Source organism: Otolemur garnettii, unplaced genomic scaffold (assembly GCF_000181295.1).
Source record: "Otolemur garnettii isolate 467f Iridium unplaced genomic scaffold, OtoGar3 scaffold00017, whole genome shotgun sequence".
NCBI classification, from domain to species: domain Eukaryota; kingdom Metazoa; phylum Chordata; class Mammalia; order Primates; family Galagidae; genus Otolemur; species Otolemur garnettii.
In genome coordinates this window covers 10,070,874-10,088,365 of record NW_003852412.1, presented here as the reverse complement: position 1 = coordinate 10,088,365, position 17,492 = coordinate 10,070,874, and the positions used below count along the sequence as shown (strand labels likewise).

Here is a 17,492-nt window from a genome sequence, read left to right as displayed (position 1 = left end):
ATCTCTGACTATGATGTAGCTGGAAGAAATCAAGGTGCTCATGCCTATTAGATTGTCTCTTATAACACTCTAAGAGTGTCTCTTAGAACCAGAGGTACATAAATATTAATAATTGAAATCTCATCATATTGGGTATTACCCTTAACAAATATGAAGTGACCATCCTTATCCTTGCTAACTTTTGTTGGTTTGAAGCCTATAGTGTCTGCTATTGTGTCTACAAATAAAATTGCAACACCTGCTTTTTTCTGCTTGCCTTTTGCCTGGAATATAGATAACCATCCCTTCACCCTGAGTCTATATTTATCTTTTAAGGTCAGATGAGATTCTTGTATACAGCAGATATCTGGCCTGTATCTAGTCAGCCAACCTGTGCCTCTTTAGAGTAAGGTGACCAGATTTTAAGATTGGTAAAACGGGACACCATTGGGGGTGGGGAGGATCTTAATTAAAAATTTGGTCTATATGGAGCAACAAAAATTTTCATAGAATGCAAAAATAGTATTGTAATATTTTTTTTGAATTTCAACATAAGTACAATTTACAAATATACATTAAAAATGTATAGTATTATTTTATTCTTTGGCATATTTCTCATTTGAGTGAATTTTTTTAGTAGATTGCTGTCATTGCTTAAAAGGTCATGAAATTTTTCACAAGAATTTGTTAAATTATATTTCACACATAAAATGGCTTTCAAAGTCTCAGCACTTAATTGTGATTTTTCTGATGTCCACACTTTATTTACTGTAGAAAAAATGCATTAAGTGGTGTTGAAATGCTCCTTAAATTTCTAATTCTAACTTTGCCTCTATTCTATTAATCTTATTTGCAATCCAGATTCTGAATTTGATTTCTGACCTCTCAGCCATCTGTTTATGGATGAGATCTTCAGTTGCATCTGCCATATTTTTCCTTGGGGTGGTTGATCTACTCTAGTTATTCATGTTGCTGGAGTTTTTCTGCTGATTCTGCCCCCTGCTTATTTTACACTGTTTGGCTAGATGAGCAGATAGGAGAAGTTGGGTTGGGGGCTCCAGGAGTAGTGATTAACCAGCCCTTTGCCCAAAAGCTGGGACTAATGTCTGTACCATTTCCCCTAGAGCTTTGCCAAGGACCCGTATAGTGCTATGGCCTGATAAACTGGGGTCTACTTGGTGTGGTGGGGCTAAGTGGCTCTGTCTTGTTTTCAGCTGGTCTCTGTCCTACCCTAGTGAATCAGTTACTCTGGGTTGAAGTCTCAGCTGTGGAGAAATACCAGCAATTAAGTCACTCCACCCCCCACAGGCAACAATTAGAAAAGGAAAATCAAACCTTCCCACAACCACACACCCTGGGTACCACTTTGGATGGTCCTCGGGTGATTGGCCCAGTTCAAGAGGTCCAAATCAATTGTTCCAGTCAGCACTGGTCTCAGGTGGGAGAGTTCAAAAGGTCTTTGGCAACAGACGTCTTTAGCAGGTGTCTGTTGGCAGCTCAAGTATGACTGGCTCCAGTGCCCCGTGAGGTCAGAAGGACCCACCCAGCAAATAAATTAGTCTGGGAAGATCGATGCCTCCTTCCCCACCTTGCACCTCTGTCACATCCAGTCACTAGTAACCCCACATGGCTGTGACCCAGTTCCTTCCAATGAGCAGATGCTCCAGGGGTTTACAACCACCTGAGTCAGAGGGCGATCTGTGTCTCCTCAGCCAGGCCTCTACTCTCTGCCACTATCTGTCAGGGGGAGGTGAGGCCTGACAATCTTAGGTGCTTAATGGAGGCTGGGGTGGTTCACTCAGTTCCAGTCCCACCCCTGATTCATGTTGCTGGCAGAACAGGACAGAACAACTTCACAGAATTTATTTCTGTCCCAGTTATATTCCTCTGGTTCAGACCTAGTCTTGGCTGCAGTTTGTGTTTGGGCGAGTGTGGTTAGAGCTCACACTCAGCTGTCAGTTCCAGCCTCTGCCTGCCCACCTTTGTCTCAGCTATGATTCCCTGAGGGCCTGGTGTGTCTTATGCTCAGTGAAGCAGTCCTCTGGCTCAGCTCCACCCTGGGAGTCTGCCATCTCTGCACACATATTCTGGTCCCTGCGCTCCGTCCAGGCCACTACCGCCTCAGGCCTACCCTTTACTCCCACGGCCTACACTTCTGTCCCAGATCCGTTCTACCAGTGGCTGCCACCAGAGAAGATGCCCAGCTTCCTCTGGTTGCCCAGAGAGACAGGGCATGTCTGTCCGGAATAGCCCCAGGGGTGTGAGCCCTATTCCCACCCCTGTGGCTGGTGCTCTGTGCCTCAGGGCATTGCCACTCCTGTATACTTCCCTCTCAGTTGACCTTCCTCTCCTTACTCCCATGCTGCAGAATCAGCACAGACCAAGAACAGCACTTGCCCTGTCTACACCTTTCAAGAAAATGCCCAAGAATCTAGACTCCATGGGGGACAGGCTTCCAGACCTCGAGGTGAGAGTGGAGGGGAGTGCTGGGAGTTCAAAATTGCAGGTAGAGAATATATACAGTTTTATACAGTTTTATGCCTGGCAGGAGAGGGCCATGGCAAACTAGTAGGGGTAGGAGGTCCAGTTTTTAGAGGGTCTTTCCCGTGGGATAGAATGGGAGGACATTTGAACTCTGCTCGCTTGTTTGTATGGAGTACTGTGATATCCCGTTGGCTTAGCGATGGATTTTGTACCTTTTGTTTGTACCCTTGGGGTCGCAGTTCACCTCAGCAGGGTTGATGTGTGTTCTTCAACTTTCTCTCTTGGCTCAGCTCCAAACCATCAGCTTACTTGCTAAATTTCTGTCTTTGAACTCTCCTTCTGGATGGGAGCCTCTGTGGAATGCTGGCTCCAGTCTGCCATCCTGCCTCTGCCCCTGTATATTTTTTATATACTTACAAGTTTCCCATTTTAAAAAATTGCTTATATTCTACAGGCCTGTAATCCCAGCATTCTGGGAGGGCGAGGCAGTGGATTGCCTGAGCTCACAGGTTTGAGACCAGCTTGAGCATGAACAAGACCCCCATCTCTAAAAATAGCTGGGTGTTGTGGCAGGCGCCTGTAATCCCAGCTACTTGAGAGGCTGAGGTAAGAGAATCGCTTGAGCCCAAGAGTCTGAGGTTGCTGTGAGCTATGATGCCATGGCACGCTCCCAGGGGCAACGAAGTCAGATTCTGTCTCAAAAAAAAAAATTTGCTTGTATTCTAGTTTTAAGAAATGCCTCAACTAAGCTTTTTGTTGTTGTTGTTAGAGACAGAGTCTCACTTTGTCTCCCTCAGTAGAATACCGTGGCATCACAGCTCACAGCAACCTCCAGCTCTTGGGCTTAGGCGATTCTCTTGTGTCAGCCTCCCAAGTAGTTGGGACTATAGGCACTCGCCGCAACACCCAGCTATTTTTTGTTGCAGTTTGGCTGGGGCCAGGTTTAAACCTGCCACCCTCAGTATATGGGGCCAGAGCCCTACCCACTGAGCCATAGCCACCGCCCCTACTTGAAAGCACTTTAAAAGACAAAATGTACTTTACCACGTAAGATGATGGTTGTGACAGGATTATTGTAGTCTTCAAGTCAGCCTTCCAAGTTTTATGCAAATACAAGAACATTGTTGTAGCATTCTCTCATGTTGAATCCCACTTGGTACTCACACCTTATTTATCAGTAAGATAGTTTCATTTTGTAACATCATTAACATGATTTCAATCCAGTGTAACTTCTCTGTGCTTTCCATGCCTTCATTTTAAAGCATCAACAAACACTTATTAATTAATTAATTATTTTCTTGTTTTGAGACAGAGTCTCACTTTGTCACCCTCAGTAGAGTGCGTGGTATCACAGCTTACAACAACTTCTAGCTCCTGGGCTTAGGCGATTCTCTTGCCTCAGCCTCCTAAGTAGCTAGGACTACAGTTTGGCCGGGGCTGGGTTCGAAACCACCACCCTTGGTATATCGGGCCATCATGCTACCCACTGAGCGACAAGCGCCACCTAACAAACAATTATTATTTAAATCATACATGTTGTGAATGGAAGTGAGTTAAGGAAAATCTTTCTTTTGGTGTGTGGCCCATAAACAACTTAGAAACTTAGAATCTCAAGGCTGAATAGTTTATCTTACTAATACTCAAATCAGTACTTGATTTCTCCAGTAAATGTTTTTTTTTCAACTGTCACTGCTAAAAACAGTTCTAATTATTGGCAAGTACTAAATTGAGGAATTTCATTGTCTACTTAGAGGAAATACTGGGTTTCACAAGTCAAATATTTTACTTGTGTAAAAATTGTGTGATAAATTTTTGTTATTAAAACTACTTACATCCAATTATAAGAAATCCATTTCTTATAACCTACTTTAAAAAGTTGTGAATTGGGGCAGGGCCTGTGGCTCAGTGAGTAGGGCGCCAGCCCCATGTACCAAGGGTGGCGGGTTCGAATCTGACCCTGGCCAAACTGCAACAACAACAACAAAAAATGGCCGGGCATTGTCGCAGACACCTGTAGTCCCAGCTACTTGGGAGGCTGAGGCAAGAGAATCACCTAAGCTCAAGAGCTGGAGGTTGCTGTGAGTTGTGACCATGACACTCTACCAAGGGCGGCAAAGTAAGACTGTCTCTAAATAAAAAAAAAGTTGTGAATTGACTTAGGATACTGTTTTACCACCTTAATAAATTTATCATCTTAAAATTTAAATTTAGATACAGCTATGTCTTCTACAGGCAAATATCCATAACAGATTTTAAGAAAATATATTCTGATAATTGCACAAGATATTTTTTTTCTCTTGTTACTTTTGAGTCTACAGTCATCTGCTAATGACTGTAAGAGCCAAGGCAAGCACTGAGAACCCCACTGTGTTGAATGTCCTGGTACCTTGTTTATCGTGACAAAAGGAAATAAAGATGACAAGGGTAGCAAACACACTAGCAGTAGTCTCTGCAAAGCCACCAAAGGCAAAGGTTCAATGTAATCTAATGCTAGATTTGCTCTAAGATATTAGGCTTTGTGACATTTTAATAACACTTTTTTTTTTCTTTTTTCCTTTCCTTTTTTTTGAGACAGTGTCATTCTATTGCCCAGGCTAGAGCGCTGTGGTGGCGTCAGCCTAGCTCACAGCAACCTCAAACTCCTGCGTTTAAGCACTCCTCCTGCCTCAGCCTCCTTAGTAGCTGAGACTACAGGTGCCCCACACACACACAACACCCAGCTAATTTTTCTGTTTTTAGTAGAAACATGGTCTTGGCTCTTGCTCAGGCTGGTCTCAAACTCCTGAGCTCAAAGGTATCCTCCAGCCTTGGCCTCCCAGAATGCAAGGATTATAGGCATGAGCCACAGCACCAAGCCAATAACAGCTTTTTTTAAAACTTTTTTAAAATTTTTTTATTTTTTAGAGACAGAGCCTCAGTTTATCACCCTCGGTACAGTGCCATGGCATCACAGTTCACAGCAACCTCCAGCTCTTGGGCTTAGGCGATTCTCTTGCCTCAGCCTCTGGAGTAGCTGGGACCATAGGTGCCCACCACAATGCCCAGCTATTTTTTCTGTTCTGGTTTGGCCAGGGCCAGGTTTGAACCCACCACCCTTGGTACATGGGGCTAGCACCCTACTCACTGAGCCACAGGTGACGCCCAGCTTTTTAAAAGCTTTTAAAAACTCTCTTCGAAAAATTACTTCTGGCCCTCTTTCTTCCTTAAAACCATCTTTTTGGCTGAGTGTGGTGGTTCATGCCTATAATCCTCACATTCTGGGTGGCTGAGGCTAGAGGATCACTTGAGCTCAGGAGTTCTAGACCAGCCTGAATAAGAGTGAGACCCATCTCTACTAAAACTAGAAAAATTAGCCATATATAATTCCAGCTACTCAGAAGGCTAAGGCAATACCATCATTTGAGCCCAGGAGCATCAGGTTACGGTGAACTATGATCATGCCACTGCACTCTAGCTAGGATGAAGGAACAAGCTTCTGTCTCAAAAATGAAGAAGCTGAAGCAGGAGGATCACCTGAGCCCAGTAGTTCCACACTGTAGTTTGTTATGATTGCACCTGTGAGTAGCCACCGTACTCTAGCTTGAGCGACACACCTAAACTCCATCTCTTAACAAAATTGAAGAGAGGGAGGGAGGTTCCTAATGCACCCAACTTACTAGAGCAAAACAAATACTTGGTTTTTTTTTTTTTATTTCTCCTGATTCTCTGCCATTTGTAATCTGCATTGTATCTCACCTTGTATAATATCCTAAATCTTATAGACTGTATATAATGATTTTTTTGTGAAGAAGAGGCCAGGGACAGTGGCTGACCTCTACAATACTAGCACTTAGCAAGGCAGAAGGATTACTTGAGACCAGGAGTTCAAAACCATCCTGCCAATAGCAAGATTCCATGTCTATAAAAAATTTAAATTAAAAAAATAGTTTTCTTGGGTGGTGCCTGTGGCTGAAGGAGTAGGGTGCCAGCCTCATATACCAGAGGCGGTGGGTTCAAACCTGGCCGTGGTCAAATACTGCAAAAAAAAAAAAAGAAAAAGGTTTTCTTAAAATGATACCTGCTGTTAATGCAATTTTAGGCACCATAGAAAAAATACATTACAACTGAAAAAAATTATCTCACTTAAAGTGAGAATAATTATTAAACTTAACAGTTATTTGATAACTAAGGGTCATCATAAATCAGGTCACATTAGTGAGGGTTGGTCACCTCCCTCTCTTCCAGGGTATATTAACACAGACCTGACCTTTGTACTGTTTCTATGTTTGATAACGTCTGCCATTATCAGAGAGACAACTGGAATCACTTTCTATCAAACACATTTTAAAACTGAGTGTGAGCGTGTGTGTTTTTGTGTGTTGGTTTATTTTCAAGCTACAAACAGTATTTTGAAATAGTCACTTTCATCCAAAGATTTCAAAAAGTCTAAGCACTATAATAACCATTGTTACGCTTTGTTAATGAGGTGACTATTGCTCTGTATACATTCTATGTGGATAGTCTAAGCAAAGGACTTAGGCAGAAGCCCAAATTTCTGGAAAGAAAGAGGACAACGTAGAAAATTATTTAAACATAAGACCTATGTAATGCCCTCTATTCAACATCTCATCAACTAATTCCCAAACCCTTTCCACTGTGATACCACTGTTTGGTATCACATAGAAAACTCATCAAATTTTAATTCGGGGTAGGGAGGGTCTAAAATTGGAGGAAACTCTGTGTCAGCGGTTCTCAACTGTGGGTCGCGACCCCTTTGTAACAAATACTTTGCGGCATTAGGAAGGTTGCAAACCACTACTCTAGGTCCTTGCTTCTGGAAGGTAATGCTGTGTATTCATTCCCTTATTAGACCAATGTCCAGGTTCAATTTTGAGGGAAGGTTACCTGATGGGGTGTCGCTGCAATCAGTGAAGTGCACAGATACGCATTCAATTTATTATTTATATGATCTACTTCAAGTGAATATTTTAGTTTTTTTTTAATATTTTAGTTTTGTTTTTTGATACATTATTCGCTGATAATTTAAGAATAAAAACACATTGTTTATGGTAGGATTGGAGCAACAGATGAAAATATGGTAATATCAGAAAGTAGTTCTAAAAATCTAAATATCAGGCCATTATTTAGAGTAGTTACATGAAATAATGTGAAAGGATATAAATCATTAGGTTCTGTGTGACCATACTATTGAAATAGTTGTGATGGCAGTACCCTCTACTCACCTGGGGTTCCAGCTGAGTAGGTAATTTATTTTTAGCTTTTATATAAGAGCAAATCATATATTAGCTTTCACATGCTAAAGAAAGCAGTCTGAATTCTTCCCTGGTTAATGCTGACATTAACTAGTTAATAGTGACAAACTGTATTAACTGAACATTGTATCCATATCTTGTATGACAAATATCTAAATTTTTATTAGTACCAAACTTTAGCCATATATTCTGTCATTGTTTGGAGGATAATAGTAATCCTAACTTAGAAGAATTTTAATGGAATCAATTTTTGATTTATAGGAATAGACTTTACAAATAATAAAAAGGAAGAATATGGTCCCGGGGTTCAAGGAAAAGAACATCCTGTTCATTTGGACCCTTCCGCTCCCGTGATGACCTTACCAGTTGCGTCACCACTGCTGCCATCCCCACCAGCAGCCATCAGTGCGACCACTGTTCCATCTGCTACTTCAATGACTTCAGCCGGGGCCGCCACCACGTCTTCTGTTCATGTTCCGGTGTCCCTACTTGTCACAGGACCTGCTACTACGGCTACTGTTATACCAGAAGAAATGGTTAGTGGGTTTATACAAGTGCCATGTCATAAGCAGGGCTCAAAACTGGTTTGCAAATTCGATATTTCGAATTCAAAATATATTTTCCCAGGGAGAAAAAAAAGCTATATAGTATTTAACCAAAACCACAGAAAATATTTAGTACTCAAATTGACTGAAATGTTACATTATAATGAAAAATAATAAAAAAGTGCTATCACAATAAAATTAAAGACCGTTTTTTCATTTTCAAAAATTATGTGAGAAAACTAGATTTAATTTGAGAGGGAGTTGATGACAGACTTTTTAAGTGTGAAGGAAACTAGTGGGAATTTTCAAGGGCTTAGGAGGTTAATGTATATTTAATTATATATTTTCTATCCAGCTAACAGCTTTCCCCTTCGCTGGCTGCAGATATGTCACTATCACTGCTCTGCAAAGACTTCATCTTGATTAGGTTTAAATTTTTAATTTATAACTGGGATGGAGATAGGAATAGTTTTTCCCAGAGTCACTGAGCTATTAGCAGAGAAGTGCCCAGAGGAGATTGTTGACCGGGGTTGGAGGATTTATGTGAGAACTTGCCATAAGTGAAATTAGTACATAAAAGAAGAGAGATTTGTGATCCAGGTCTAGTTCTCTTTCTTTTCATTTTAACCTCAGACCTTCCCGTGAACATTCAAAACTTTTAGGCCAGGTGCAATGGCTCACACCTGTAATCCTAGCATTCTGGAAGGACGAGGTGGGTGGATTGCTTGAGCTCACGAGTTCAAGACAAGCCTGAGCAAAAAGTGAGACCCTGTCTATACTAAAAATAGAAAAAACTGAGGCAAGAGGATAGTTTGAGCCCAAGAGTTGGAGGTTGCTGGGCGCTACGATGATGCCATGGCACTCTACCCAAGGCTACAGCTTGAGACTCTAACTCAAAAAAAAAAAAAATTTTTTTGAAACCTTTTTCCAATGTTTCTTAGTATTTCCAACAGCTAGAAGGAAGTGTGTGCAGAAAATTAGCAAGCACATAACTGGAGAAAGGATTGCTATGCTAATTAAATAACATTTTCACATGTAAAATCATTTTCTTTAATACAAATATCCTCAGTATGTTAAAGAAATATCAGAATTTCATGCTATAAAACATTTTTCAAAAAAGGCAGTTATGCAAGCAAACGTTGCAGTTCACAAGGCTGAACAATAGTTGGCATTTTACTCTCCTTCTGACTCCCGTTGGAATAATTGAGGGGAAATGTTTCTAGCTAGATTTTAAAGCAATTTAGTAAAGTTTCTCTTCTAACTTTCCTCTTCATCTAAATGGAAAGTGAAAGGGTATCATTAGGAAGGTGGTTCTGCTTTCCCCATTTGGTAAGTGAGGAAATTGAGGCTGAGGGAGAGTAACTTGCCTATGGACACAATTACTAACCATTAGAGTTGGAATTAAGGCTTTGACAATCTAACTTGACCTCTGCACTCTTAACCAATCAGTATTATCTCTCTGTCAAATATTAATATGTAAATATTGTTTTTTAAATGTCTGTTTTTCCTATTCCTTTTGATGTTGTTCCTTAGGTTGATATGGTTTAAAATATTAGAATTTTCATTTTTATAGCATTTTTTTAAAGTTAGGTAAGCTGATAAATTTAATGAACTCCAAGATGGTTGGTATGAGTAAGTGGTCATTTAATCAAAAAAGCTAAAGCAGGGAATGATTTTTTTAAATGATGTATACATACCTCACAAATTATGTTATCCTGAAACATAAATAAGTATTAATTTGCTTGTCTTTAATGTGGAGCCAAACTGAGTATGGGTCCACAAATTTTAATTAAGTCATCTTTTTAATATAAACCACAGTCATTGTATTTTCTGTCTTTTACAATTTTAGTTTCTATAAAGCATGAACCTGACAAAACTTGCAAAGCAATCTGATTATAGAATCCTCCTAGGTCTTTTTTTCCCTCCATGGGATTCAGCAGCAATTTTTTCTAATAACTGATCTTTATAAATTCTTTCTAAAATGTCCTTACATATTTGCAGAACAACTTTTTTCATCAGTTTATGCAACTTTTAATTACATAGGTATTATTAACAAGTACAAATGATAATTTGAAAATAAGCATCTGATTCTTGGTAAACGTGTTATTTAAGACAACTTTTGTTTAATTCAAATAAGTATATAGAGGTTTCTTCTAAAAGTATCTTTACTGCATTATGTATTTTCGTCTTATTGAAGGCATTCTAAAGCAATTCTCAACTAGGTTGAATGAAGCTTATTGTCTATGGGTATTTTTCCAACTACCTTAGTTCTTTTTTAAATCCAAACCTCTCTAGTTTTTTATGCATTCCTTCACACTCTAGGTGTGACTAAAGCTACTGGAGAAGGTGTTTACATCCCTCAAGTGTGACTGGGCAGGAATAAAGGAAAAACTCCACTGTACTCCAGTGTTCAATTCTTGTCAAAGAACTTTCTTACCAGCAATTAATTTTGTATTTTAAAGTAGCATTTAAGAGTCTTCAGCAATTTATAAAATCAAATTTGTACCTCATTTTAATAAGAAATAGGGTAAAGTTTCCCTAAGGTCAGAAGCATGACTTTAGTCCACAAAACATACTTGTAAATATTTTAAAATGTGACATTTGGTTTCTCTAATTCATAAGATCCATAAAAATTCATGTAATAATTTCTATAAGGATTGTCATGAGAGACAGTCCTCTAAATCCTCTCCCTGAATTCTGCTGTTTCTTTTGCTTTCCATTTTTTTCTAAATAATATGCTCATATTGTTATTTCTAACAATATGTTTATTAATCTGTTTATTAATTTCAAACATTTCTTTTTTTTTTTTTTTTTTTTTTTTTGAGACAGAGCCTCAAGCTGTCCCCCTGGGTAGAGTGCCGTGGCATTACAGCTCACAGCAACCTCCAACTCCTGGGCTCAAGCGAGTCTCCTGCCTCCGCCTCCCAAGTAGCTGGGACCACAGGCGCCCGCCACAACGCCCGGCTATTTTTTGGTTGCAGCCGTCATTGTTGTTTGGCGGGTCCAGGCTGGGGATTCGAACCCGCCACCTTAGGTGTACGTGGCTGGCGCCTTAGCCGGTTGAGCTATAGGCGCCGAGCCAATTTCAAACATTTCTGATGACCTATTCTGGATGAAAGGATTTGGCTTTCTTATACCACTTTATTCTCTCCTTTTTCTTTTCCTCCCCTATCCTTCCTATCTATAAATATTTAGATGTAGATATTCCCATTTTAGATTAAACCAATATTTATGGTGACTGTGTAAATATAGCCAAGCCATGAATATATACTGTGACTACATTCCCATTCTAGTACAAGTTTTTGTTCCTAGATTTAATTGCTTCATTTTTGTTTGCTTGATTTTCTGTGCAGCTCGAATGAATTCTTTCCTAACTCTCCAAAGAATTACACACCCTGGGAAGCGCCTGGTGTAGGAGTAGGGTGCCAGCCCCATATACCGGAGGTGGTGGGTTCAAACCCAGCTCAGGCCAAAAAAACTGAAAAAAAAAAAAAAAAAAAAAGAATTAAACACCCCCAGTGAATGGTCTTTTCCATAGGGTCTTCCAGAGCATCAATATTCTATAATTTAATTTTCTCAGAGCCATCCCCAAGTCCACTCTCTTCCCATTTCATTATAAACTGTGACTATCTATAGCTAGATGTAGATGTATGAAGAACCACGGATGGACAATGGGAAAAAAGATCAATACTTAATAAAAAGCCTTTTGGAAAAAACTATTGAGAGGGAAAATGAATTTAGATTAATACTTCACACAGAAATTTCAAATGTTGTAATAAGCTAAACCAAAATAAGTAAATGTTAAGAGTAAAATTACCTCAGCTCTTCAAAGCAGATTGTTCCAGCTTAATTATGGAAGTAAGAAGAAATCAATAGCAGGATTAATTGTAATTTTTAAAATGTACATGGAAAATTGAAATAAAAGATGAAAAAAAGGGGGCGGCGCCCATAGCTCAGTGGGTAGGGTGCCAGCCACATACACCAAGGCTAACGGGTTCAAACCTAGCCAAGGCAGACCCCCATCCAAAAAAAGGAAACAACAACAAAATAGCTGGGCGTTGTGGTGGGCACCTGTAGTCCTAGCTACTTGGGAGGCTGAAGCAAAAGAATCGCCTCAGCCCAGGAGTTAGAGGTTGCTGTGAGCTGTGACATTACAGCACTCTACAGAGGGCTTTAAGTGAAACTCTGTCTCTACAAATTAAATAAATAAATAAATTTAATGCCTATACATGGATAGAACAGAATGCAAATATAAAACATTCATAAGGAACCACAAATTAAATCAAATAGTACGTTTGCCTCAGACTTAAACGAGTAGCTATGTAATTGATTGGCAGTGAAAGAAATTCATACACTTATGCATTATTCCTGATAAAAATGTAATTTTTCTGGAATACTGTTCAGCAGTAAGGAACAAAAGCTGTAAAACTGACAGTACTATTTGATATGGTCATCCTGATTTTTACAATATATTCTACAGAAATAACTCAATAAAGATCATTTTCAACAAAAATATGTGCTATATGTAACAGGAAAAGAACTTAGAAAATTAGACAAACTTGTTTATTAGTATAAAAACATCTCTTTTAAAACTATATAGGTCTCTATTACTTTATGAGACATTAATAAATAGTAAGAAAAAAAGGCAAAACACAAAAATGTATGTGTATTATTAATTATGCCTAAGGATCAAAATTCATAAAACAGGTTAATGGTTGCCAGGGATTAAGAATGATTGGAGGGAGGAAAGGAGATAGGTATGACTGTCCAAGGTAGCATCTTGTACCTTGATTGAGTGATAGTTACAGGAATCTATACAGGTAATAAAATGACAAGATCTGTATGCAGATATTATATCAACGCAAGCTTCCTGGTTTGATATTAAGGTAACATTATGTAAAGTGGGATCATTGTAGGAAACCAGGTGAAGAGTACACAGACTTCCCAATATGGTTTTGCATTTTCCTGTGAATGTATCATTATGTCAAAATAAAAAGTCTTTTTTAAGTTTCTAAAACTTTATAAATAGTTGGCATACCAGAGTTAAAGGGGTGTTTTGGAGTAGTTTTATGCTTTATTTTTTTGTCTCATAATTTTAACTTTTATGATTACCATGTTAAAATTGGTTGACTATAGAAGTATTTTAAGTGCCTGTGTATCATCTTCATGTTTTAGAACCAAAAGTAACATATATTTTGCTATGGATTTCTGGCCACCTGAATATTTCTTTGTTTTTATTTTTGTATTTTTTAGTATGTGCCAAGAGTTGTAACTTCTGCACAGCAGAAAGCTGGAAGAACAATCACAGCCCGGATCACGGGGAGATGTGATTTTGCTACAAAAAATAGAATTAGTAGCGGTTTAGCTATAATGGGAGTTTCGCCTCCCATGAGCTCGGTTGTTGTGGAAAAACACCATCCAGTCACCGTGGTGAGTCCGTGTTTGATGACCTTTTGGCAAAAAATCTTTTTCCTGAGAGTTCGTAGACTAATAAACACTTAAATGACATGTTCAGAAGATAAAAATTCACGGTAACTAGTACTTGTTCCACCTTTTCCTGTTATGGTTTTAAATGCTTGTAAACCGGCTTTAAATCTACCTGTAGATTGAGATTACTTCTGTGAGGAAATTTATTTCAGAAACATTTCTTCCAAATAGTGCAAAATTAATGATTTTTCAATTTAAAAAGAAAAAACCACTCATTAACCAGCTATTCGTGTAGCAGATATTTGAATATAAGAAAATCTACCTACATCTACAGTTTTTAATTTGGGTTTTTGTGGGGGTTTGTTTGTTTGTTTGTTTGTTTGTTTTGTTTTTGAGACAAAGTCTCACTTAGTTACCCTTGGTAGAGTGCCACGGTGTCTTAGCTCACAGCAACTCTTGGGTTCAAGTGATCCTCTTGCCTCAGTCTCCCTCCTAAGTAGCTGGGACTGCAGGTGCCTGCCACAACTCCTGGCTATTTTTTAGAGATGGGATCTCGCTCTGGCTCAGGCTGGTCTCGAACCTGTGAGCTCAGGCAATCCACCCACCTCAGCCTCCTAAGTGCTGGGATTACAAGCGTGAGCCATGGCACCCGGCCCATTTGGGGTTATTTTTTAAAAGGTCTTCTTCACTGTACCCATGATTGCATTAATGTACACAGTTATGCTATAAGAAATTTAAAAAGGGGGGGGAAATAAATAAAAGGTCTTCTTCCCCCTTTTATGACACAATTGTGAATATATTTTTAGATTAAAAATAATTCAGGTTATAATAAATTCATGTGATACAAAGGAAGGTGCATTGAGTTGAAAGCAAAAACATAAAAACCTAAGGTTAGTGCCTCACCTTTGCTCCTTACCGCCTTTGTGACATATACAAATCAAGTAAAATACTTAAGCCTCCGTTTTCTCTTCTATAAAATAGGATTTTATCTCCCAGGCTTACTGTCACAATTCAGGGTTAAATGAGATAATGTGAAAATTAAATTAAATGAGCTACATAAAGGCACTTTGTAAGACCATGAGCAACTTTAACTTCAAAAGGTTACTAGATAAGAATGCTATAAAAGGTTACCAGAAAAGGATATCTCTATAATATTTCTTATAACAGCATGTGAATCAACAATTATCTCAAAAAGTATAATTTTAAAGCGTTAAAAGGATATATATCCCTAAAGAGAAACATGGATTGATTTTAAAAGAGAATACCCTCTACATAAACATTAGACAATGTTCCTGTCTACTTACTATGTCAAAGTAGTAACAATAAAGTATATGGAATGAGTGTAGCCTTCCCCACCCCCCCCACCCCACTAAATAGCTGGTTACTAGATAATAAACTCAAGAGGAGCAGAATTGATTTAAATTGAGGTATGGCCTTAGTGAAGTGGAAGACTGGAGACGTAGAGGGTTTTTTTAGGATTATCTTAGATTTCATATATGTGGACAGATTCTGAAAGTCCATAGATGACTTCTCTACATGTTTTTCAATATGGAGGATTAAAAATGAGAAGAAATGAACCCATTTCTACTTTTATCAGCACATAGAGTGTGGTTATAAAGAGATATAGATTGTCCATTTGTGACATAAAAAATCATAAAGACAGCACATGTGTTTATTTTTAATTTAGACAAAACTTTTGTTTTTATCACCATAGGTGTTCATATTTTGTAGAGGAAGAAATTAAAGAAGTAAACAATTAACCCTTGTTTCTAATATTTATCTCCCAAACTGCCCTCCATTTACTCAGAGTATGTAGTTCTTCCCCAGTAACTGGATGTGAACTAGATAGCTATAAACTGCTTCTAGTATTACCTAATATGGGTTATGTGACGGACCCAAGGGCAGCATTCTGTACTGTGTTTTGTTTTATCCCAGGAATCAAGATCTAGAACTACCAGAAACGGTTATTACTAGTAAACCCAGGATCAGATTTGTGACACCTTAGTGACACCGTAGCACCATCTGCTGGAAAGCCGCTTGGTCCTCATGCTACTTCATTCTCTGCGTTATTTTTTATATCATTGTACCAATGACGGCTTTATTTCTAAAATTCCTCTTGCCTGCCCTGTCCCAGTGGAAATAGCTCTTTTGGTAGAGTCAAATTCGGTGGTTGGCAACAAAATTTCATTCCCGTTGCAAGAATATCTTCCATTTGTAATGGTGATCCAGTTTTTTTTACACAAAGAAACATTTATGTAAGATAGATTAAGAAAAGAGATTATTTTTCTATTTATTTAAAAAGGAGTTCTGTTCTTTTTAAGGCAGAATCTGGCATGAAGACCTTTTCTTTCTAAAAGGTTCATTTTTAAAAGCAAAAATTGCATCTCAGAGTTTTTTAAATGCATAGTGAATGTTTTGGCCAAATATCTGTAAGTTTACTTCAGATATTTTAAAGATGACTTTTCTAAGTGGAAGAGTCTAATAGAAATCTACATGTGCTAGTCAGTGACATGGACTGAGAACTTGACCTTGATAACAAATCCCAAATTTGTTGCTGCCCACTAAGAAGCGTTGTAGGTATAATAGAGGAAAGCCTGAACTAACTTGCATTATTCATATGCCTACATGAAGTATGTACTTGTATACATAGTGCGTACACAGTTGTATGCATTAGACTGAGTCACGTATGCCCTGACTTCAATACTCACGTCCGAGATGTTCCCTTTGAGCCCCAAGGTAGTGACAGAAAGGCTTAGTTGGCTCCCAGGTGGAACTTGAGGGCTCTGCTTTACTCTGGTTTGAAGCGAGGACTAGACCAGTATCCCTCAGGCTTCCCTGTGTCCCCTGGGATTGGATTCCATGTATTAGCAGTCAAAGAGGAAGAAACTAGATGGTATGAGGGGATGGCTTGGAGCTAATCATGCTTCCAGAGTTCCTTTCCATACGTACCTTCCATACACATCCCAAGATTCCACTTGATTCCTCTTTGAGGAATGACACCCATGGTTCTTTGTATGATCCTCTGGGGTATAGCCCTGATCTTAAATTCTGAGTATTGAACACATCAAACAGGGTATGGGTTTCTTGCAGAGAAGGGCCTTCATTGTTGCTCTGTACTGAATGCTTAATAAATGTTTGTTTTAAATTATAGACGAAGAAATGATGCTTAATATATAACTTTGTAGGATTATTAAATATTTTTATCTTTTCAGCAAACCCTTCCTCAAGCAACTGCAGCAAAATATCCCCGGACCATTCATCCTGAAAGTAATCCCTCAGCTTCCAGATCCGTGGGAACAAGATCAGCGCACACTCCGTCTCTCACAAGCGTTCAGTCCATAAAAGTGGTTGACTAAAGTGAATACGTTCATGGTGAGGTCTTCTCATTCCTCTGCTTCTAACCGAGAGCTGGAAGTCTTTAGTTTATACCTTCTCCATATTCTTAGGATATCATGGATACATGAAGTTCATCTTTCCAAAACTCCAGGAGATTTTTTTTCAAGCTCTACCATCTTTTGTAACTATATGTAGAAATTATTTTAATGTTATTTTTTATTTAAGGAATTAAGTAAAACTTTTTTAACTTAAAGAGAAACTGGACTTTATTTCATATGTTTTAGCCTGTCACTGATTGTATCATCAAAGTATATGGGTTTTTTTTCCCCTATATTCTTTCTAAAAGAGTGAATCATTTCCAATTTACAGGAGAGACGGTTTATGTAGAACTTTGAGATGAACCTTTAGAATTAGTAGAAAATGAGATATTTTTATTTTTAAATGCAAAAGTTAATAGTAATGTTTTTAT

The 17,492-nt window shown here is 38.5% G+C and overlaps 1 protein-coding gene across 2 annotated transcripts in view; it reads left to right on the top strand.

Annotated features, from left to right (window-relative positions):
• Positions 1-17,276, top strand: part of POC5 (POC5 centriolar protein) — a 39,676-nt gene extending 22,400 nt beyond the window's left edge. For both annotated transcript variants that reach the window (XM_023510954.1, XM_023510953.1), the window contains 3 exons: positions 7,977-8,251; positions 13,514-13,690; positions 16,900-17,276. In XM_023510954.1, coding sequence (XP_023366722.1) covers positions 7,977-8,251; positions 13,514-13,690; positions 16,900-17,043 — 596 coding nt within the window. In that variant the 3' untranslated portion in view covers positions 17,044-17,276. The remainder of the gene's footprint in view (positions 1-7,976; positions 8,252-13,513; positions 13,691-16,899) is intronic.
• The last annotated feature ends 216 nt before the right edge of the window (positions 17,277-17,492 follow it).